The 24,127-nt window shown below is 38.2% G+C and overlaps 1 protein-coding gene across 1 annotated transcript in view; it reads left to right on the top strand.

Moving 5' to 3' along the window:
- Positions 1–2,466: 2,466 nt before the first annotated feature.
- The window catches only part of APELA (apelin receptor early endogenous ligand), a 35,851-nt gene continuing 14,190 nt past the window's right edge, over positions 2,467–24,127 (top strand). The window contains exons 1-2 of the mRNA XM_010364588.2: positions 2,467–2,542; positions 4,056–4,145. Coding sequence (XP_010362890.1) covers positions 2,467–2,542; positions 4,056–4,144 — 165 coding nt within the window. The 3' untranslated portion in view covers position 4,145. The remainder of the gene's footprint in view (positions 2,543–4,055; positions 4,146–24,127) is intronic.

Consider the following 24,127-nt stretch of genomic DNA (forward strand, 5'->3'; position numbering starts at 1 on the left):
TAGTAAACAGGGAGGCATGATACTTCAGAGTGTTTTTTGGGAGGATTATGCGAAGTAACATATGCAACACACTTAACATAGGATTTGGCCCGGGGCACAGTGCTTGCCTCCCTCACAAAAGCTGTCTGTAGGGTGGAAGTCTAGGTTTGTGTTCATGTAAACAAAGAAGATTCCTTGTTCTCTTATACTTGCAGGCTGAAAGTGCTGTTTGCAGAGCCAGTTGCATTGTTCTGACACTTTCCTACCAATATTTCTCCACACCTAGTTATTCAGTACTAAGATGAATGATTTATTGCTATTGTTGACTCACATTCCACAGCTGGATCACTTTTCATTATACCTCCATGTCTAACATTTCAGTTTGCCCATTGACTGTATAATCACGTTATTACCATACTCCAAAAGTCAACTATTTAAGCAACATCTTTTTCTTTGTTTTTTTGAAAGAATAATTTTAAAACATGTAAAGAAATCATGTCTAAATTTTTATGAGTTTAATACATAATCACTCTTTCAGGTAGAAAACCAGGTATTTTATCACATCTATTTTTTTAATGAGAAAAATGATGTTCTATGTGGTTACACGACTTAAGTATAACAGTTTGCTCTGTCCTGATCAGTGGAGATTTGTATCTTCCACAGCACCGATGTATATTAGTGACATTCTAGGAATTCATTGTTGATCACCTGGTAATGAAATATAAAAATGTTAGTCAATATTTGCTGTCTGTGGTAGGTCTCTATCTTATCTATAAAGAAGATTCACTACTACACCTTTGAATAGACTTGAAAGTTGGCCTGAAAATATAGTGCCAAAATCTATATTGATCTCTTATTGATTTAACATTCAACTTTGTTAGCTTGCTGTTTTCCTGAGTGCTGTACCAAGAAGACTGGGGCGGGAAAAGGGGAGGGATTTAAAAATCTGAATAAACTCTTTGCCATTCACAAGTCAGTTTTATATCATGAGTTCAAACTCTATTGTATTCCATTGATTTTATGAAACGATGTACAACATGGTAAAGTAGGACACTTTAACACTATGCTTCTAGTTCCCAAACAGGTCAATATATTCTCAAGACTTCAATAAAGAGATTTTAAGAATTTTTGTATGCCATCACCTATTATAAACTCCATGCCTAACTAGACAGGCAGGGAAATTTACAGATTGACTTATAAAATCAAGATAAATTGTGCATTAAATGCAAACCTCAGGAAGCCCAAGGTTATGTATCAACTACCCAAGTGGAAAGAAGCCAAATACAACAAAATCCCTAACAGTTCAAAACAAATTACACAAGCTTTAGAGTTAGTACTTTGGCTGTACTTGTGTTTCAGGGCATATCTACACTATTCTTTTGGCATTTTGCATTTTACCTAAAATATGTTCGATATAGCTGTTATAAATGGAATTTATTATACTTACATAATAAGTACAGTCATTTCCACTTATAACAGCTATATCTGACATATAAGGGAGCTCTTGAAACAAAAAGAGATCTTGGTGCATGTGTGCAAAAGACAAGGCTAGACTGTTTTTGTGTTTTCTGAATTCATTGGGAGACGAACTAAGACTTTTTTTCTCCATCTCCAATTTCTGTGACTGTGGTATGTTAGCCTGGTATTCCACCACATATAAATTTTTAACCGTACACAGATTTCATGAGTTTGTGGCTTGCCTGGACTTCCTTTTTTAAAATCCAGACATTTGCAGATGAAAATAATCTGTTACTTTTAAAATTGCACTTTACAAAATATTCATATAAATGTAAATGTTTTGCAGATTTATTTCAAAACATTCTAAATTCCCAAAATCTTTACTGATACAAACCCACATGAATGAGGCAATTCGGAGAGTTAGTGTAAACAGGCACCACTTTGTAGTAAGTTTGGTAAAGATAAAGCATTTCAGCACATGTTCTGCCACAAAGCATTTGGGACTCTTACGTTAGAGCTTCAGAATTCCTTCTGAAGAAGACAAAAGAGAGACTTCCTGTCATTTCCACTGGTTTCTGCACGTGGGACCAATATGGGCAAAGTTTAAACAGATGCAAATGGTAAGGGGAGGAGGCAGTGTCACTTCTTGTTTTACGTATTTCTTCACATCCAGATTGGATTTAAGTCATTCTCTTCTTGGAGCTTTCAGAGTACACTGCCACTAAAGTTAGAGCATGCTTGAATGGTTTATTTCACCGATACTTGCTTATGGAAATAAAGGGGAGTGGCCGAGGGGAAAGGAGAAGAGGAATGGAGGAGGGGTTTGAGGCTGAGGGAGGCTCTAACCACAGCACCGAGCACCGGCAACCTTGTCTGATGTGATCATTAACCTTCCTGCAAAACACAGCTGGCAGTTCTCTGAGGTTTGTCATTAGAATGTGAAGACAGCCACACAGATATTGCACAGACTATTTACAGATCGTTTGGTTTACATTGAGAGTCATTGCTCCACTTTTGTGCGGTAGGAAAATGAGATTTCAGCAATTCCTTTTTGCATTTTTTATTTTTATTATGAGTCTTCTCCTTATCAGCGGACAGAGACCAGGTAGGCCTTTGATACATTTGTACAAGTAACTGTTTTGCCTCTTTGCATCCCTGGGTCTCTGAGCATGATTGTGTTTATCTGAAAACCACTTAGGTGTGCTTGCAGTTAGTAGTATTGGGGATAAATGTGTAGGATTTTGAAAGTATGCTGTCTATCCTGTTGGGTGTATTATTTCAATATTAACAGCTGGACTTTGAAATGATAAGTATTTTACCACTATTTTTTCTAAATGCAAAGAAAATAGATCTCTAAGCTATTGCAGATGATGTTGTCCTTACAAGTAAAATGAAACAGAAATGTTCGTCTATTCATTATAAAGGTAAATAAATCTATAGCTTTTTAGGTAAAATGCAAACTCCAAAGCAGTTTATTTAAAAAGTATGTTGCTGCCCGGAGTAGGGACTGAATTAACATACAAAAAGCATAATGCAACAAAATGCAGATGAAATTTTAAAATTTCAATAGCTGTTGTTTCTAATTATGTAACTAGGCATGTCACTTAAAACAAGTGCAATTTTTATTATTATTATGCTTATAGAGCTAAAAAGCGTCAAAAATATATATGGTAAAGATACATAATATTAATTTACTTGACACATTTTCAAAGATGATATCAACTGTATTGTACTTAACCAACAGAAATTTAGTACACAGAAGTATTCTAATGTACATTTACTTCAAAACCAAATAGCTAAGATTTCAAAGAACTGGTAAGTTAAAAAGAAAGAAAGAACGAGAGACAGAGAGAGAGAGAGAAAGGAGGGAAGGAAAAAAGGAAGAAAAGAACAGGAAAAAAATTAGAAAGTTAAAGTTTGCTGACTCAGGAAAACCACAAACCCAACTTTAAATAAAAAGGTGGTAATATTTGCATCCAAATATGTTAGATTATTCACTTGGTAATATGCTTCTTCAGTTAGAACAGAAAATGATGCATTACTTGTTAAAAATTTAAAAATTCAGACTTTGCTTTTTAGTGAATTAGAAGTTTGATCACTGTGAGTTTATTTCAAATGATGTCCCCTGATCTGTCCTTTTACATAAATAAAAAAAAGTTCCAAGTCAGCAACTCTGAGAAAGCAGCTTGATCCCTTCTCATTGTTTACAGCAGTCACTATTCAAACCATTTATACGTTTCAGAAATACAGAGTAGCTTGGACAATGTTCTTACAAAATATTTGTGATTAATTTACTACATAAAATAAAAGGTCTAGGAGTATTTAGGAAAAAATCATGTAAAAGGAGGAGGATATTACTATTAAGATGTTGCTATATTGCTTAACGATGTTAATAAAAAAATAAATAAGAGTAAAAGAAGATCTTGCTGTTAACATTAACTGTTAGGAACACCCCTTTTGTATACGCATCACATTGATTTTTAATTTTATAATCACATTTGAACAAATTGCAAATAACCACAGTCTAGTTTGGCTCCAAAATATGTTTGAATTGTCTAGATTAAACAACAATTAAGCCTCTGAAAAATGCTCCTAATACTTCTCTCTTTTTCCTTCAGTTAATTTGACCATGAGAAGAAAATTGCGCAAACACAATTGCCTTCAGAGGAGATGTATACCTCTCCATTCACGAGTACCCTTCCCCTGAGGTATTTTCTGACCAAAAATAGTTTTGCTACACTTAGGCAATGTTCCAAATTAGATATGCCAGAGAATGTTTCTTCACAGTTTGTAACATGTGATAATGGCTTATGGCGATGTCAAGACTTTAGAGATGCATACCAATAAATGAAAGAGTGAAATGAATGACATGACTTTTGAGAATTGCTTTAATAGCTAAGGAAGAAAATTAGACGAGGACAATGTAGGAAAATCTTGATAATTGTTGAATCTGAGTAACAGCTATATGGGGGCTAATATTATTGTGGATGTTATGCAGAATAAGCCGATTCCCCTATTAAGACCAGTGTGTATGAAAGCATTTGGACATATTCACCCAACATCATACCATCAATGAACTACCATCAATACTTCAGGGTTTTCTTTTCCTCTTCTCCTCTCCTCCTCTCCTCCCCCTCCCTCGACTCCTGTCTCCTCTCCACTCTCCCCCTCCCCCAGGGTCTTGCTCTGTCACCCAGGCTGGAGTGCAATGATGTGATCTCAGCTCGTTGCAGACTCAACCTCTCGGGCTCAAGCGATCCTCCCACCTCAGCCCCACAAGTAGCTGGGACTACAGGCGTGTGCCACCACTCTTGGGTAATTTTTGTATTTTTTGTACAGATGAGGGTTCCCCATGTTACGCAGGCTGGTCTCGAACTCCTAACCTCAAGTGATCCACCTGCCTTGGCCTTCCAAAGTGCTGGGATTTCAGATGTGAGCCAACACACCCGGCCCTCAGGGTTTATTTTTTTCTGAAAATATTTCTTTTAATAGATAAAGTAAACTTAACACTAATGAAATGGCAGCTTTCCAGCCCCATCAATAGTAGTGACCTTGATAGTCACATCTTAAGGATAAATTCTGGTAGAGTTTTGCACCTCCCTTTTCTTGTTTTTACACTTGCTAAATACTTTTATACCGCCACGATTACCGGTAATACTGCTTGAATCAGCTAACTTCAAACACTGTTCAAGTTTAAGTTACTTCATACTAAAAAATACACAGTTTGGCATTCCATTGTAAGTATTTCAAGCTCATTAATTCATTAAAGATATATCTTCCTTAAAAAATGCCAGAGAAATATCCCTCATCTGGTTAACATACACAGGCAATGGCTAAATTAGCTTACTCAGTTGGCCTGTAGAGTAGCTTTTATGGTTCCATTCATTCAGTGGAAAGAACAGTTGCTATGTCTGTTGTTTAATGCATGCTTTTCAAAGCCAGGGAAAGCCCTGTAGTAGAAAATTAAATGAAGGAGGAGCAATTTAGTAAGAAACATTTATCAAAAGGACTGAGACAAAAAATGTCAAGTTCTCTATGCCTATATCTGTAACAAATTAATCTTCGTTATCAAAATACAAAAAATAGCTTCGGTGGGGGAATCCAGAAAGATAGAGTAGGAGGATTACTGAGAAGCCAATTGATTGAAACATGCTTTAAAAGATTTTTTGTGTCGGGCGCGGTGGCTCAAGCCTGTAATCCCAGCACTTTGGGAGGCCGAGACAGGCGGATCACGAGGTCAGGAGATCGAGACCATCCTGGCTAACATGGTAAAACCCCGTCTCTACTAAAAATACAAAAAACTAGCCGGGCGAGGTGGCGGGGGCCTGTAGTCCCAGCTACTTCGGAGGCTGAGGCAGGAGAATGGCGTAAACCCGGGAGGCGGAGCTTGCAGTGAGCTGAGATCCAGCCACTGCACTCTAGCCTGGGCGACAGAGCGAGACTCCGTCTCAAAAAAAAAAAAAAAAAAAAAGATTTTTTGTGTTAGAATATCCTTTGGTGTGTGTTGATAATGCTTCCAGCAGGGCATTTCAGTGTCATGTATTAAACAATGGTAAAAATCTGTGCTTAAGAGGAACAGAGACACCCCAGATTTTTCTAGCACTCCTTCATAAATAACAAAGAGGAGAGGACACATTTCACAATAGCAAGAGAATTCCTGCATATACAAAGAAAGACACCTTTCAAAATATAAACACAAGTCTTTAGAGAACCACAGATTATCCTCAAATCACATACCATAAAAACCAGTGTTACAAGTAAGCATGAGTAGTGAAATTTGAATTTTTAAAGTTGAGGGAAACTTTGACTTATAAATCAAGTTTGTAAACCAAAAGGAAATGTAATTAAAGCTTTGCAAACTACTTAATAATAGCAACCCTTTACAAAAGTTGACTGATAGCTTATAAAACTGCTTGGGTTATAGCATCCATTTTCTCAGTTTTAGACTACTTCTACATTCCAGCTACAGTTCTTTGAAGAATGCTTAAAAGTCACCTGTTTGAATCTACTGTAAGAGTTAATGTAAGATAAACATTAGACGATTTTTCAAGACCTTGCTCAACCAGCACTATAATAACAAGTGCTACCTTCAGATCTGATAACATAATTCTCACTGTCCTAAATACTTTCTCATTTTTTATATGTTTTGCAACAAGGGCACTTTGGTAACTGGGTCAATGTACTGTAAACCTAGGTAGTGGACTCTAAGGCAAAACACCCATTTCATTTCTCCCCCTCTAATTTTTTGGATGCTTTAGATAAAATCACACGTGGTTATTTGATCAGTTAGGATCAAGTAAGACTTTGTAAAAGGATAGGTAAGGTAAACAATTGACTTTGAAAGTTTTCCAGATTAACCCTTTTTTAGAATGTTCAGACCTTTAGCTCATTTAATAGGAATGTCATATTATCTTTACTCAAGTCAATTTTTCCAGCTCCTAGGGTCATCCTCAATGATCCCAGCCTACCAACTGAATTAATTACGCAGAAAAATCCATGCTGTATGCAGTTCATTTCCTTGATTTTTTTTCTTAAAAACATTTTGGCATCACCTTCAGTCCTAAGTGATTTAGAGTGAAGGAGAGCAAGAGAAGGGGTGTCAGGAAATGCAAGTCTACAGGTTAATGTGAGGGCCCTAGAGTGGAAAATGAGGTTGCGACTTAAGACTGGAATGACTTCTCCCTTCCAATAGTAAAATCTCACCACAGCAATGCTTTTATTTATATGTATGTACTCTAAGGCCAGGTCCAGTGGCTCATGCCTATCATCTTAGCACTTTGGGAGGCGGAGATAGGTGGACGGCTTGAGTGCAGAAGTTCAGGACCAGTCTGGACAACATGATTAAATCTTGTCTCTACCAAAAAAAAATAAAAAAATTAGCAAGGCATGGTGGTGTGTCCCTCTAGTCCTAGCTGTTTGGGGAGCTGAGGCCTCCAGGGAGGATCTTTTGAGCCGAGGAGTTTGAGGCTGCAGTGAGCTATGATTGTGCACTCCAGTCTAGACCCTGTCTCTAAAAAATTACTTAATTAATATGTACTCTAGATAACTACATATCCCGTCAATATATACTCTACTCGCTTTTTTTTTTTTTTTTTTTGAGACGGAGTTTTCATTCTTGTTGCCCAGGCTGGAATGCAATAGTGCCATCTCGGCTCACCGCAGCCTCCACCTTCTGGGTTCAAGTGATTCTCCTGCCTCAGCCTCCCGAGTAGCTGGGATTACAGGCATGCACCACCATACCCAGCTAATTTTGTATTTTTAGTAGAGACAGAGTTTCTCCATGTTGGTCAGATTGGTCTCGAACCCCTGACCTCAGGTGATCCACCCGTCTCGGTCTCCCAAAGTGCTGGGATTACAGGCTTGAGCCACCGCGCCCGGTCTAGCTAGCTTTTTAATAACAATTGTAATACATGTTCATGGTGTAGAATATATTTCTAACAGCATAGAATGTAAAGTCAAAAGTACAAGTTCCCCATCCTACCCTATTGCCCATTTTCATGTTCCAGAGGTAATGACTATGAAAAGATTTTTGGAAAAAGTATCTTTTAATACATTATTTTTAATTGAGTCCAGCTAACACTCTCTTGTCACCCTCACTTACTATTCAAACTTTGCTTCTAGTTCCCTATTTTCTGCCTTATTCTTACCCCCTTTCAGACATGGGCATCCGAACCCCTTAATCAAACCTGCGCTGCTTCCCAACTCTTCCTGCAATTGTCCTAGCATATTCATCCTTCTCACTCCATTCTCTCCACCTCTTGAGTTTAACTGAAACCCAACTCTGCTTTCAGCATAGAATCCCTACTTTCATGGAGCACTTCATCTCTCACTTCAGCTGGGTTCTCTGGGAAGAACTCTTCTGCACTTCATATTCCTATTCAACTATTATTTCAAACTAATAACCTCTAGTTTCTTTACACTTCTTAATCTTCTCTTCCAACTCATAGCAAAAGATAACTCCTCTTACTTCATGGTGAAATAGGAGGTCATTAAGCCTGGAAATCCAACCTCACCCCGAAACTACAGACATCTACATCTACAATGCTTCTTTTGTGTTCCCTTCCTAGTCTTTTTCTTTGAGACAGGATCTCATTCTGTCACCCAGGCTGGGTGCCATGGTGTGATTATAGTTCATTGTAGCCTCAAAGTCTTGGGCTCAGGTTATCCTCCTGCCTCAGCCTTCCAAGTATGTGAAACTACAGGTGTATGACACCATGCTTGGCTAATTTTAAGATGTTTTTGTAGAGACAGGGTCTAACTTTGTTGCCAGGCTGGTCTTGACCTTCTGGGCTCAAACAATCCTCCTACCTTGGCCTCCCAAAGTACTGGGATTACAGGCATGAGCCACTGTGTGTGGCCCCTAGTCTTTCAATAAAAGATACCTCTCTTGGATATGGGTAATCTCCCTAACCTCAAGTAACTTGATCTAGCAATTATACTCCCTTGCTCCCCCAGAATGTTCAATATGTCAACACTGATCTATTTTATCTTTAAAAAAAAAAAAAAAAAAAGACAGAAAGATGAAAGAGACAAAGACAGAAAGAGAAAGAGAAGAAATGAAACAAAGAAAGAAGACAGAAAGAGGAAGAGAAGAAAGAGAAGGAAAGAAAAAAGGAAAGAAAGAAAGAGAAACAGGGAAAGAAAGAGAGAAAGAAAGGAGAAAAGAAAGAAAGGAGAGAAGAAAGAAACAAAGAGAGAGGGAGAGAAGAAAGAGAACGGAAGAAAAAAGGAAAGGTAGAAAGAGAAACAGGGAAAGAAAGAGAGAAAGGGAGGGAGGGAGGGAGGAAGGAAGAGGAAGAGAAAGAAAGAAGGAGAGAAGAAAGAAACAAAGAGAGAGGGAGAGAAGAAAGAAAAAGAGGGAGGAAGAGAAGGAAAGAAAGAAAAGAGTTCCACCATTGACTCCATAGTGCTCTCTAGTGACCAGCCCATGTTCTCTTCCATCTCTTCAAAGCCACATTTTTGGAAAAGGCAGCTGTTTTCTTTCCTCCCAACTATTTTCAACACATTCTTCCCCTTTTCCTTCTGGGGAAGGTCCATTATGACTTCCTTCTTCTGAATCCGGTGAATGTGTTTCAGTCCTGATCTCAGTTATCCCGCTGTGGGTCAAATGGAACACAAAATAATAACAATAATTTGACAAACAATACCTTACAACATATGCCTTTCCAGTTTCATCTGTTACCTGATTCTTTCCCCCTTGCCTGCCCCAGAGGGGATAAGAGTTAAGACTGTGTTTGGACCCACTGGATTCAAGCTCTGGCCACACAGCTCGCTCTCTGTGATCATTGTTAGTAAGTCATTTATTCTCTCTGAGTTTCCCTCCACTTCCAGATCTATAAGATGGAACTTGTTATGGCCCTTACCCTATCATAACAATACTTGGCACATAGTAAGTGCTAAATAAATAGTAGTCAGACTTATTATTACTTTAAAATCAGTCCATTCTTCACCTCCTAGCTCTTCTTCAAGCTATGCTTTTACCTAAAAGGAAAATTTTTTCACTTTTGTTCTCAGTGTCATTCATCCTTTAGGAAGCCTTCTCTGATTTTAATACCCCTACCAATTACAATAGATATGCCCACTTTTGCTCTCAGAGCGCTATTTACATACTTCTGTTAAAATCCTTAATGCCCGGCATTAGAAAGTGTTAACTGACTGCAGTCCTCCCCCTTCTCTCTGCATGCTGTCAATTCCTCGAAGCCCGAGGGTAGGTTTTACTTATCTTTGTATCTTCTGCCAAAAAAACTGCCTGCAATATAGCAAGCACTTTATAAGTGTTTTCGTTTGTTTGTTTGTTTTGTTTTGTTTTGTTTTGTTTTTGAGACGGAGTCCTGCTCTGTCGCCCAGGCTGGAGTGCGGTGGTGCAATCTCAGCTCACTGCAGCCTCCGCCTTTTGGGCTCAAGCAATTCTCCTGACTCAGCCTCTCAAGTAGCTGGCATTACAGGTTTGCGTCAACACACCCAGCTAATTTGTATAGTTTTAGTAGAGACAGGTTTTCACCATGTTGGCCAGGCTGGTCTCGAACTCCTGACTTCAAATGATCTGCCTGCCTCGGCCTCCCAAAGTGCTAGGGTTACAGGTGTGATCTGTCATGCCCAGTCTCATAATGTTGCTAAAAGAAGTAAAATAGGCTGGGCGTGGTGACTCACGCCTATAATTCCAGCACTTTGGGAGGTCAAGATGGACAGATGGCTTGAGGTTGGGAGTTTGAGACCAGCCTGACCAACATGGTGAAATGCCATCTCTACTGAAAATATAAAAATTATCCAGGTGTCGTGGCGGGCACCTGTAATCCCAGCTGTCAGGAAGCTGAGGCAGGAGAATCACTTGAACCCAGGAGGCGAAGGTTGCAGTGAACCGAGATCACGCCATTGCACTCCAGCCTGGGTGACAGAGTGAGACCATGTCTCAAAAAAAAAGGAAAAAAAGAAAAAGAAAGATGAAATGAAATGAAGCTTTTACTTATTATCTTTTAAGATAATAAATTTAATACTTGTTCTCACTAGACACATACACACATTTTCAGATTTATTTTCTAATATTTCTAGGATGGAACTATGATTTTCTATCTCTGTGGTGGAGATATTTCCTCTTCTAGGAATTCCTTCTCTCATCAAGTCCAAACTCTCTGCCTTCTTGACAGTTCTCATATATCTTATTTTCCTCATGAGGCCCACCCGAATTCAGTTAGTTTAAAATAATCTTCAATCCTCCTAACAGTCACAGCACTTTTAGTAGTAGGCTTTTAAAGCCATTTATCACATTCGACTTTGTTTCTTTAAATTTTTATCAGTATTGAAATATGAGCTCCTTGAAGACAAGATGTAGCCCCTAAAGCTTAAGGTACAAACCTTTGCTTAATGTGAATGGCCCAAGAACTGCCTTAAATATGGGACATTCCTGTGAGGGCTAAAATATCTGCAGGACATATTGCATAAAGCTAAATGAAATATAGAAAATTACTCTTTTCTAAATTAATCACAGCCCAGTGTCCAAAGGTCATGCTTGGAGGAAATCCCTAATGTCCCTAATTTACTGATGAGATAAAACTTTTCTGTAAAGATTATGATGCCAGCCGGCCACCGTGGCTCACACTTGTAAACCCAGCACTTTGGGATCCTGAGGTGGCAGGATCTTTTAAGACCAGGAGTTTGAGAACAGCCTGAGCAACATTGCAAGACACTGTCTCTACAAAAAAATACATTAGCTGGCATGGTGCATCCCTGTAGTTCCAGCTACTCAGGAGGCTGAGGTGGGAGGATTGCTTGAGCCGAGGAGTTGAGGCTGCAGTGAGCTGTGATCACACTACTGCACTCCAGCCTGAGAGACAAAGTGAGACTCCACCAAAAAAAAAAAAAAAAAAAAAGATTAGGGTGCCTTAATGATAAATATATTTACTTATACATTTATATATCAAATACATAAATATAGTGATGTTTATATTATAAACATTTATTAAGATAATTATATATTCCTCTGAACAAAGTATGTATACAATGTTCTAGAGTTTCAAAGTTTTCTTTTCTTTTCTTTTTTTTGAGACAGAGTTTCGGTCTTGTTGCCTAGGCTGGAGTGTAGTAGAGTGGCACAATCTCGGCTTACTTGCAACCTCTGCCTCCCAGGTTCAAGCAATTCTCCTGGTTCAGCCTTCCAAGTAGCTGGGATTACAGGCGTATGCCACCACGCCCGGCTAATTTTTTTTGTATTTTTAGTAGAGACGGGGTTTCACCATGTTGGCCAGGCGGGTCTCGAACTCTTGACCTCAGGTGATCTACCCACCTCGGCCTCCTAAAATGCTGGGATTAAAAGGCATGAGCCACCGCACCCAGCCAGTTTTCTTCATTTCAAAAACTGATTTCTCCTTACAAAATGTGTAACAATTCTTTCCATAGATAGCTAAACTAGCTGCTCTCTACCATGTTGTTCAGGAATCTAAAATTTCTTTTTAGCATAAATCCCATCTAATACATTCCCCCCCTTACTCACCCCCATCTTCCTCTTCCTTCTTGGTATCGCGGAAGGCATGGCCTGTCCTTCATACGTGCTGTGGGTCCCCTTCTCTCCCTAAGATTTCTTAGAAATTTCAAGCTGCCACTTACACCTTTACCTCTCTGGATCATCGTGTCAAATTGAACGTTTAAATGGTGATACGCCTATATATTAAAACAAACAAGACACACATATACACATCCACACACCCCTCTGTCAATACTCATGATTTTTCTGTACTCATTGTTTCCGATTCATTATTTTGCATTCACATCTAAATCCACATTAATCTGTCTTACATCTCCTTTAGAATTATCCTTATCTTACTAAAATTTTTTTTTTTTTTTTTTTTTTTGAGATGGAGTTTCGCTCTTGTCGCCCAGGCTGGATTGCAATGATTCTATCTCAGCTCACTGCAACCTCTGCCTCCTGGGTTCAAGCGATTCTCCTGCCTCAGCCTCCTGAGTAGCTGAGATTATAGGCATGCGCCACCACACCCAGCTACTTTTTGTATTTTTAGTAGAGACAGGGTTTCACCATGTTGGCCAGGCTGGTCTTGAACTCCTGACCTCAGGTGATCCATCTGCCTCGGCCTCCCAAAGTACTGGGATTACAGGTTTGAGCCACTGCGCCCAGTCTGATCTTTCTAAATTAATTGACAAATTTTAGTCTTCTTCCTGATTTCACAGCAGAATTTAGCAGCTGGCTACTCGTCCTGCAAAAGTCCCTTCCCTTCAATTCCAGGGCACCATACTTATTTCCACTAAATTATCAGCCGGCCCTCTGCCCCTAAGCAGGCTGTTGTACCCTTCAAGGTATAATAAAATGTATCTCTACTCTCTCCTGCTCTGTTTCATCCATTCCTTTAGCCCCAATTACCGCTTTACACTTAATTTTCATACTCCTGAGGAAAAAAAGAAAAATAGAAGACGACCACTCAAATGAGATCAAGCCAGGGCTATTTATTCAGAGTTTACATAGCAAGGGAGTCAGCCAGCATCACTTGAGTTTGGCAGGGGACCAAGACAGGCAGAGAATCAGGAAAGCTTCATTGTGAGAAACAGGGAAGGCTTTAGGTATGATGTGACTGGAGATGGTTGGCATGGGAAAGCTGAAAGCAGGCTATCTAGAAGCAGGATATCCTATTTAATTTGGGGAATATATGTGGTTTTCTTCAGTTAGTCCCAAGTTAGAATCAGGGGAGGAGGGATAAAAAGGACACTAGTAGTTCTTGATCAAATCTTGACCATCTGGGACCAGCTGCTGCGGAGGTTGTGATTCGGCTTCCTGGGCTGATTGCTGCAGTCTGTGGGTCAAAGCATAAATATAGGATCTGGCCATTGTACACTTGTACATATTCAGTCTCCCAGTTCCCAATTTGTCACCAGTTCACCTCACACAAGCTCAACTACTGCTTACCTTGCAGCAACCTTCACACCTCCACTTTTGCTTCTCTTCTATCCAGTCTTTGTATTATGGCTTCTATACTGCTTAAGGTCCTTTAGTGATTTCTCATTACTCTTACAATTGAAATCAAATTCTTTTTTTTTTTTTTTTTTTTTGTTTTTTTTTTTTTGTTTTTTTTTTTTTTTGAGACGGAGTCTCGCTCTGTCGCCCGGGCTGGAGTGCAGTGGCCGGATCTCAGCTCACTGCAAGCTCCGCCTCCCGGGTTTACGCCATTCTCCTGCCTCAGCCTCCCGAGTAGCTGGGACTACAGGCGCCCGCCACCTCGCCCGGCTAGTTTTTTGTATTTTTTAGTAGAGACGGGGTTTCACCGTGTTAGCCAGGATGGTCTCGATCTCCTGACCTCGTGATCCGCCCATCTCGGCCTCCCAAAGTGCTGGGATTACAGGCTTGAGCCACCGCGCCCGGCCTGAAATCAAATTCTGAATGTAAACCACAAAGGCGCTTCTCTGTGAGTTTGTCAAATATGTCATGTTCCTTACCACTTCAGGGCTTTTACACATTATTTTCTTCTGCCTAGACATGCTTTTTTCCTACTCTTCACCTTTTTCCTACTCAGTGAAAATTTTGATTAAATGTCACTTCACTTGAGTGTGTATGTGTGTGTGGGTGTGTGTGTACCATATATAACTTCTTTTTTTCAAGACGGAGTTTTGCTCTTGTTGCCCGGGCTGGAGTGCAATGGCGTGATCTCGGCTCACTGCAACCTCTGCTTCCCAGGTTCAAGCGATTCTCCTGCCTCAGCCTCCCAATAACTTCTTTTATTACACTGGCCAAAGTAACCTTGGTGAGGGTGAGGAGGGAGTGGGGTGAGGGTGGGGGGTATGTGGGGGCTTGGAGTTCTTTAGGTATCACATTTCATTTATGTCAAAATTGTGCTGGAGTTTAGTTCAATTTTATACTAGTCTTCACATTTTTTTCTAATAGCAACATTTTTATATATACAAAAATTATGTGTATAAATATGACGTATATACACATTATTTAAACACATATGAAAACCATTTACAGCTTCGTCGTTTTTTTTTGTGTGTGTGTTTTTTTGTTTTTTTGTTTTTTTTTTTTTGAGACGGAGTCTCGCTCTGTCACCCAGGCTGGAGTGCTGTGGCCGGATCTCAGCTCACTGGAAGCTCCGCCTCCCGGGTTCACGCCATTCTCCTGCCTCAGCCTCCCGGGTAGCTGGGACTACAGGCGCCACCACCTCGCCTGGCTAGTTTTTTGTAGTTTTTAATAGAGACGGGGTTTTACCATGTTAGCCAGGATGGTCTCGATCTCCTGACCTCGTTATCTGCCCGTCTCGGCCTCCCAAAGTGCTGGGATTACAGTCTTGAGCCACCGCGCCCGGCCAGCTTCGTCTTTTACTTAGCATCTAAATGACATTAAATCTAATTTACTTTTATGTGTGTATAAATATGACATATATACACATTATTTAAACATATGAAATCCATTTACCGATTTGTCTTTTACTTAGACGTATTTATTTGTACATAAAAAAACAGTAAGTTATTTTTATTTTACTTTAAGTTTCAGAATATGTGTGTAGAACGCACAGGTTTGTTACATAGATAAACGTGTGCCATGGTGGTTTGCTGCACCTATCAACCCGTCACCTAGGTATTAAGAATGTCATTTTGAATGACACTGTAGTCCAGTCAGCCCTCCATATCCGTGGGTTTTTCATTAAATCAGCCAATGGCAGATTGAAAATATTTGGGGAAAAAAAACAGAATGGTAGTATCTGTACTGAACATGTTCTAACTTTTTTCCTTGTCATTATTCCCTAAACAATACAGTATAACAACTATTTCCATACCATTTATATTGTATTAGGTATTATAAGTAATCTGGAAACAATTTAAAGTATATGGAAGGCTGGGTGTAATTTATATGCAAATACTACACCATTTTATATAAGGAACTTCAGCATCCATGGATTTCGGTATCCAAGGGAAGTCCTAGAACCAGTTCCCAGGGATACTGAGGGATGATTGCATTTCACTGTATGGATAGCCTTAATTTATTTATCTTGACTTTATTGACCAATATTGACGTTTTGTAGTATTTATTTATGCTATTTTGAACAATGTTGCAGTGAACAGGCATGCATACATATTTGAACATATGCACACTTATTTTCTTACAAAATATTCCTAGAAGTGGAATTATGAGGATATGTATATTTAATTTTTTTTCAGATATCATTTATACACCAGACAATTCACCCATTTAAGGTGTACAATTTAATGGCTTTTACTATATTTCTAAGTTGTGCAACCATCACCATGATCAATTTTAGAACATTTTCATCATCCCATAAAGAAACCCCATACCCATTAGTAGGCACTCCCCATTTCTCCCCAGCTGTTCAGTCCTGAATAACCACTAATCTACTTTCTGTCTCTATAGATTTACCTATTCTAGATATTCCATATAAATGAATTCCTGTGATATATGGTCTTTGTAATTAGCTTTTTTAAATTAATGTTTTCAGGGCCCATCCATGTAGTAGCATGTATCCGTACTCCACTCCAATTTATGACTGAATACAATCCCATGATATGGAAAAATCACAGTTCGTTTGTCCAGTCAACTATTGATGAACATTTGGGTTATTCCCACTATTTGGCTAATATGAATCATTCTGCTGTGAACATTAGTGTATAAGTTTTTGTTGGAACATACGTTTTCAGTTCTCTGGGAATTAAAAGAGAGGAATTGTTGGGTCATATGGTTATTCTATGTGTAACTCATTGAGGTACTGCCAAGCTGTTTTTCATGGGGGTGGCATCATATCACATTCCCACCAGCAGTATATGTGGGTTCTAATTTCTCCACATACTTGCCAACACTTGTTGTTATAGCTATCCTAGAGGGTGTGAAGTGACATCTTATTGTGGTTTTGATTTGCATTTCCATAATGACCGAAATGTTGAGTATCTTTTCACGTGCTTATTGGATATTTGTGTCTCCTTAGGGAAATGGTTATTCAAATCCTTTGCCCATTTTTCAGTTGGATTATTTGTCTTTATATTGTTGAGCTGTAAGATATACATATATGTATATATTCTGAATACAAAGCCCTTTATCTGAAATATGATGGGCAAATATTTTCTTCCATTCTGTGGATGTCTTTTTTTGGTGTTGTCCTTGGAGCAAAAAAGTTTTTAATTTTATTGACGTCAAATTAGTCTATGTTTCCCTTGTTAACTTGTTCTTTAGGTATTATGTATTTAAAAAAAAAATTAATCGAAGGTCACAAAGATTTACATCTACTTTGTCAATTTCTGCAAAGAGCCATCTGGTATTTGGATAGGGATAGTTTTAAATTTATAGATCAATGTAGCAAGTATTGCCATCTTGACAAAATTAAGTCTTCCAATCCATGAAATGGAATGTATTTCTCTTTGTTCAGGTCTATTTTAATTGCTTTTGTAGTATTCAGAGTAGAAGTTTCGTACTTCCTTTGTTAAATTTATTCCTAATATTTATTCTTTTGATGCTATTGCAAATGGAATTTTCTTAATTTCATTTCTGAATTGTCCATTGCTAATGCATAGGAATACAATTGATTTTTTATTGATCTTACATCCTGAAATCTTAATAAAATTATTGATTCATTCTCATAGGTTTTTCAGTAGGTTCCTTAGGATTTGCTGTGTACAAGCTCACGTACAAGATCACCTGCAAATTGAGGTAGTTTCTTCTTCCTTTCTAATCTGGGTGTCTTTTTTCTTTTCTTGCCTAAGTGCCCTGACGAGAACCTCCAAAGTAGTTCAAGCAAACATGTTTGTCTTATTCTTGGTCCCAGATTTAGTCTTTCATCCATTAAGTATTACGTTAGCTATGGGTCTTTGTAGATGACCTTTATCAGATTGAGAAATTTTTTTCTGTTGCAAGATTGCTGAATGTTGTTATTATGAAGGGAGGATGTTTGTTTTGGTCAACTTCTTTTTCTGTATCTAAATTATCATGTGTGGCCAGTTGTGGTGGCTCACACCTGTAATCCCAACACTTTGGGAGGCTGAGGGGGGCAGATTGCTTGAGCCAGGGAGTTTGAGGCCAGCCTGGGCAACACAGCAAAACCCTATCTCTGCAAAAAATGTAAAGAATTAGCCAAGAAGGTGTGGTGGTATGCCCCTACAGTCCCAACTACTCTGGAAGCTGAAGTGAAAGAATTGCCTGATCCCAGGCCCAGGAAGTTGAGGCTGAGTGAGCTGTGATCAAACCACTGCATTCTGGCCTGAGCAATGGAGTGTGACCCTGTCTCAAAAGAAAAAAAAGAAAAAAAAAATACAGAAAACCAAATATATATTCACACACACACATATATATGTATATATATTATCATGTGTTATATGTTTTGTCTCTTATTCTATTAATATTATGCATCACATTAAATGATTTTTGGATGTTAAATTAACTTTGTACTTCTGAGGTAAATCCCACTAAATCATAACGTTCTTCACATGTTGCTGAATTTAGATTGTTAGTATTTTGTTGAGGATTTTTACAGCTACATTCATAAGAGATATTGGTCTGTACTTTTCTTATGATGTCTTTTTCTGATTTTGGTATCAGGGTAACCATAAAATGACTTGGGAACTGTTTTCTCCTCTTCTGAATTTTGGAAGAGTTTGGGAAAAATTGATACTAATTATTCTTTAATTGATTTATAGGATTCACCAGTGAAGCCACGTGGTTGTTTTTGGAAAGTTTCTTAATTGCTAATTCGATCTTTTTTCTTGTTATGCATCGATTTCAGATTTTTATTTCTTTTTGAGTCAGTTTTGGTAATATGTGTCTTTCTAGGAATTTGTCTCTTTCTAGGAATTTGTCTATCTTATCTAAGTTATCAAATTTGTTGTCACACAGTTGTTTATATTATTTTCTTATAGTTATTTTTCGTTCCTGTAAGGTTAGTAGTGATGTTCCCTCTTTCATTTCAGAGTAGTATTTTGAGTCTTTTCTCTTTTATTCTTGGTCAGTCTAAATAAGGTTCATCAATTTTGTTGCTATTTCCAAAGAAACAACTTTCATTTTGTTGATTTTTGCTATGGTTTTTCCGTTCTCCAGTTCATTCGTTTCTGCCATAATCGTCATTATTTCCTTGCTTCTGCCTGATTTAGGTTTTGTTTGCTCTTCCATTTTTAGGGTCTTAAGTGAAATGTTAGGTATTCAATTGGGATCTTTCTTCTTTTTTACTATAGATGTTTAGATGTTTTTAGGTATAAATTTCTCTCCAAGTGCTGCTTTAGCTGTATTCCTTAAGTATTCATTGTCATTCATCTGAAAATAGTCTCTTATTTCCCTTGTGAGTCTTCTTTGAGTTACTGGTTGTTTAGGAGTCTGTTGTTAATTTTCATATATTTGAGAATTTCTCAAATTTCTTTTGTTATTGGTTTCTAATTTGATTCCATTGTTGAGTCATCTATTTCTCCTTTCAATTCTGCCAGATTTTGCTTCATGTATTTTAGGACTCTGTTTTTAAGTATATTTATCTTCTTAATTGTTCTATCTTCCTCAATTGACCCTTTTAGCATTATAAATGTCCTTCTTTGTCTCTAGCAACAATTTTTGTCTTAATTTTTAAAAATACGACATTATTATTAGTATATTCACTTCAGTTCTCTCTTATACTTGCTGCTTGCATGATATCTCTTTTTTCATCCTTTGACTTTCAATCTATTTTTGGCTTTGAATCAGAAATATGCCTTTGCAAAGAACATATGGTTAGATCATGTTTTTTGTTTGTTTTTTTACCCAGTCTGACACAATCTGCCTTTTGAATGATTATTTAGTAAGTTCATGTTTAATTTTATTATTTATATGGTCGAACTTACTTATGCAATTTTACTTTTTCTTTTCTATATGTCTCATGTCTTTTTTTGTTCCTCTCTTCCTCCTCTACTGCTTCCCCTGCATTCAATGAGTATTTTCTTGGGTTTGTTGTTTGGTCACTAAAAAAAAAAAAAAAAAAGGAAAGAAAAATTAAGAATATTGTGCAGTATAACATTTTAATTTATTTAACAATTTTTCGGCTGGGAGAGGTGGCTCACACCTATAATCTCAGGACTTTGGGAAGCCGAGGCAGACGGATCACTTGAGATCAGGAGTTCAAGACTAGCCTGGCCAACATGGCAAAACCCCGTCTCTACTAAAAATACAAAAAAATTAGCCAGGTGTCGTGGCGCATGCCTGTAATCCCAGCTACTCAGGAGGCTGAGGCAGGAGAATCACTTGAACCCAGGAAGTGAAGGTTGTGGAGAGCCAAGATCGTGCCACTGTGCTTCAACCTGGGTGACAAATATGTATATATTGTAAGTTTGATAAGCAAAAAAAATCCATCTCATTTTCATCTATTTTTTACAAAACACACACACATACATATATTTTTTTTCTTTTCTTTTTTTTTTTTTTTTGAGACAAAGTCTTGCTCTCTCGCCCAGGATGGAGTGCAGTGGCATAATCTGGGGTTACTACAACCTCTTTCTTCCAGCTTCAAGCAATTCTCGTGCCTCAGCCTCCTGAGTAGCTGGGAATATAGGTATGCACCACCATGCCCGGCTAAATTTTGTAATTTTGGTAGAGACGGGGTTTCACCATGTTGGCCAGGCTGGTCTCAAACTCCTGGCCTTAAGCAATCCACCTGCCTCGGCTTCCCAAAGTGCTAGGATTATAGGCGTGAGCCACCATGCCCAGCCACACACACATATTTTTTCTAGATGAGCTCTTGCTATGTTTTCCAGGCTGGTTTTCAACTTCTGTGCTGAAGCCTTCCTCTCACGTCAGCCTCACCAGTAGATGTGAGCCATCATGCCCGGCCCCATTTCATTTTTATGTTCAAATTTAGGCAATCTGAGTTGAGGGAGATGATTCCAGAAGAGGCATCTGCATATTTGTATTGTGAAATTAGTCATAGTTAGCACCCCACTATGACTGTGAGATGTGAAGTGAAAGTGAAATGTGAAGGAGGTGGAAACTTCCAGAAATGAAGCAAGAAGCAGCCTTCATGTCTTCAGGAGGGGGCCAAAAAGAAACTACCTAGGGAAACATTGACACCAGTGGCACACACCTGTAATCCCAGCTACTCAGGAGGCTGAGGCATGAGAATCACTAGAACTTGAGAGGCAGAAGTTGCAGTGAGCCGAGACTATACCACTGCACTCCAACCTGGGCAACAGAGTGAGACTCTGTCTCAAAAAATTAATAAAATAAAATAAAAATTTAAATTCAGCCTTTTAAAGACACATAGGTGCTGCATTTCTATTAAAAAGTAAGAATATATAAAGATGCTTTCAGCCCTGAAAAACACTGGTAAACTTCCATAACTCATTATTTAAAAAAAAAATTAAGCGTGTGTTTATTGGTGTGCTGGATAGTATTTCTTTGATGTATTTCTTTCTCCTTTGCCTCTCAGATATAGATCTCTCTAGCTAACTTTACTGGATCTATCAGAAGAAGAAGAGGAGTGAAGGAAAGACACCCAGCCACCCAAAAGAACTTCATGATGCCAACAGTGTGATTGCTTAGAAGTTCCTACACAAAAAAAGGATCATTTGAAAGCACCTGGGATGGTTTATTAGCTTCAGAGGATTTTATTCTTCTTGGCTTCTCTTTAGAGAGAAAGTAACATAAATTCAAAAGGATTCCAATCTGAAGCCCAAATCGTTTGCCTACATAACAAAAATATCTCATCTTTTCCTGCACATTATTATTCTCTTATGGGTCAAAAAGAAAAATACCTTTTAGTGTCTTACAACTCTCTCATGGTAAAAGGTGCAATAATTTACAATGTTGCTTTTATATTCCTATAATTCTCCAAAAGTATTAACTTTGTATATGTTTGAGTGATTTTCTAAAAACTGCTCAATCTGAAATCAATTGCATTGACCATTTGGCTTCGCACAAAAGGGAGAAAATAATTGGTTCTTTGATTATAGATAAAGACTAAGAAAAGCTATTAATTGCTATCAATTTTATGATAGGCTTTAAGGTTTATGAAAGTATGATTTTTTGATTTCATGAGTAATGTTGTCCGTTTGAAGTTAAAACATAAAATCCTAATTGTAGTTCATTTTATGTTCAAATTAAACCATTGTTTTTGTTTTTGTTTTTGTTCTTGTTTTGAGACAGAGTCTCACTCTGTTGCCCAGGCTGGAGTGAAGTGGTACACTTTTGTCTCACTGCAACCTCCACCTTCCAAGTTCAAGTGATTCTCGTGCCTTAACCTCCCAATTATAGGCTGGTATTACAGGTGTGTGCCACCACACCCAGCTAATTCTTGTATTTTTTGTAGAGATGAGTTTTCACCCTGTTGCCCAGGTTGGTCTTGAACTCAGGCTGGAACCATTCATTTTTTAACCTTTCTCATCATGTAATTATAAGAACCCAATGTTTGATTTCCTTTGAAGTTTTGTTATGTCCTTTATTATTTTGTATAGATAATTTCTTAAAAAGTCTTACTTAAAGTTGACATCTAAAATACAGTTATGCCAATGAAGTCCTACTCAGGGTGATATCTGATCTAAAAGATGAGTGCTAAACATCCTATTAGGCTTTGTCTTGGTGTTGTTCATCCTGAGATGCTGAGACATGGAAATAAAAAATCAGAAGGAGTTTAGGGATATGATTACTCAAAAAAGAAACTATCCGGTCTAAATTTGAGTTGTGTTGATAACTAGGTGTTCCTCAAATGCTAAGATGTTCTTAATTTGTATTTATTGAAGGATTGTTAGCTTAGTGCCACAGAATTTTTCTTACTTTATATTAATTCCAGATAAGAAATTTACACGTGTATATCTTTTTTCTTTCTTTCTTTCTTTCTTTCTTTTTTTTTTTTTTTTTTTGAGATGAGATCTGGCTCTATCACCCAGGCTAAAGTGCAGTGTCATGATCTAGGCTCAACCTCCACCTCCCTGGCTCAAGCGATCCTTCCACCTTAGCCTCCCGAGTACCTGGGACTACAGGCACTCATGGCCACACCTGGCTAATTTTTGTATTTTTTGTAGAGATGGGGTATCGCCATGTTGCCCAGATTGGTCTCAAACTCAGGCTGGTGAGCTCAAGTGATCCGCCTCCTTGGCCTCCCAAAATGTTGGGATTACAGGCATGTGCCACCATGCTGGGCCAAAGTTCGTATCTGGAGTAGAAGTTTTACTTTGTAAACATTATAAAGTAGAAGAAACCATAAACCATTAACCCTTATTTTGCTAAAATGAAAGACTGGGGTTAATATATATATAATTTTTTTTTTTTTTTTTTTTTTTTTTTTTTTTTTTTTGAGACGGAGTCTCGCCCTGTCACCCAGGCTGGAGTGCTGTGGCCAGATCTCAGCTCACTGCAAGCTCCGCCTCCCGGGTTCACGCCATTCCCCTGCCTCAGCCTCCCGAGTAGCTGGGACTACAGGCGCCGCCACCTCGCCCGGCTAGCTTTTTTTTTATTTTTATTTTTAGTAGAGACGGGGTTTCACCGTGTTAGCCAGAGATGGTCTCGATATCCTGACCTCGTGATCCGCCCGTCTCGGCCTCCCAAAGTGCTGGGATTACAGGCTTGAGCCACCGCGCCCGGCCAATATATATATAATTTTAAATAGAAAATCTGACAATACTGTGGAATTTGTCTTCCTTTCAAAGCTTATTAAAAGTGTCTTTGCAGATGAATCGTACATTCCACAAGTGCATTTGAGTAGAAACATAAGCTAGTCTCAGTTATATTTATGTTTAAAACACGTACTTGTTTGTATATTTTGTACTGAAATACAAATACCTCATTCAATACAAGTCTAAGCTCTTTCAAGTACAAATTCGCATATTCACATAAAAAGTTACAAATCGGTTTTACCGTTGTGAAGTAATGAAATGGTTATACATTTCTTAATTGTTCAATAAAACACTCAATGATTTGAATGTCTGGCTGTCCTTACTTTGTATAAGAAGTGTTCAGTGTTGAGTACAGTATGGTAGAAATGTTCCTGATACCTGTCTGTGTTTCCAGTGTTTGTTCATATTAATTGAGGCATTTAAGACTGAACAGTCTCGATACATCCCTTACCACTGCAGATCTTTTACGTAATTCAAGATTATTAGAGCAAGGGCAAAAATTCTCTCAAAGTCTACCAAAACTCAATAACCAGTGGCACATACGCTTGTTGACATACCAGAACAGGTCCTTGACATACAGCTATCTTTTATTCACTGGGAGGTGAATGAGACCAGAGGGGTGCCAAATCTGTGT

This window comes from Rhinopithecus roxellana, chromosome 2 (assembly GCF_007565055.1).
Source record: "Rhinopithecus roxellana isolate Shanxi Qingling chromosome 2, ASM756505v1, whole genome shotgun sequence".
NCBI lineage: Eukaryota > Metazoa > Chordata > Mammalia > Primates > Cercopithecidae > Rhinopithecus > Rhinopithecus roxellana.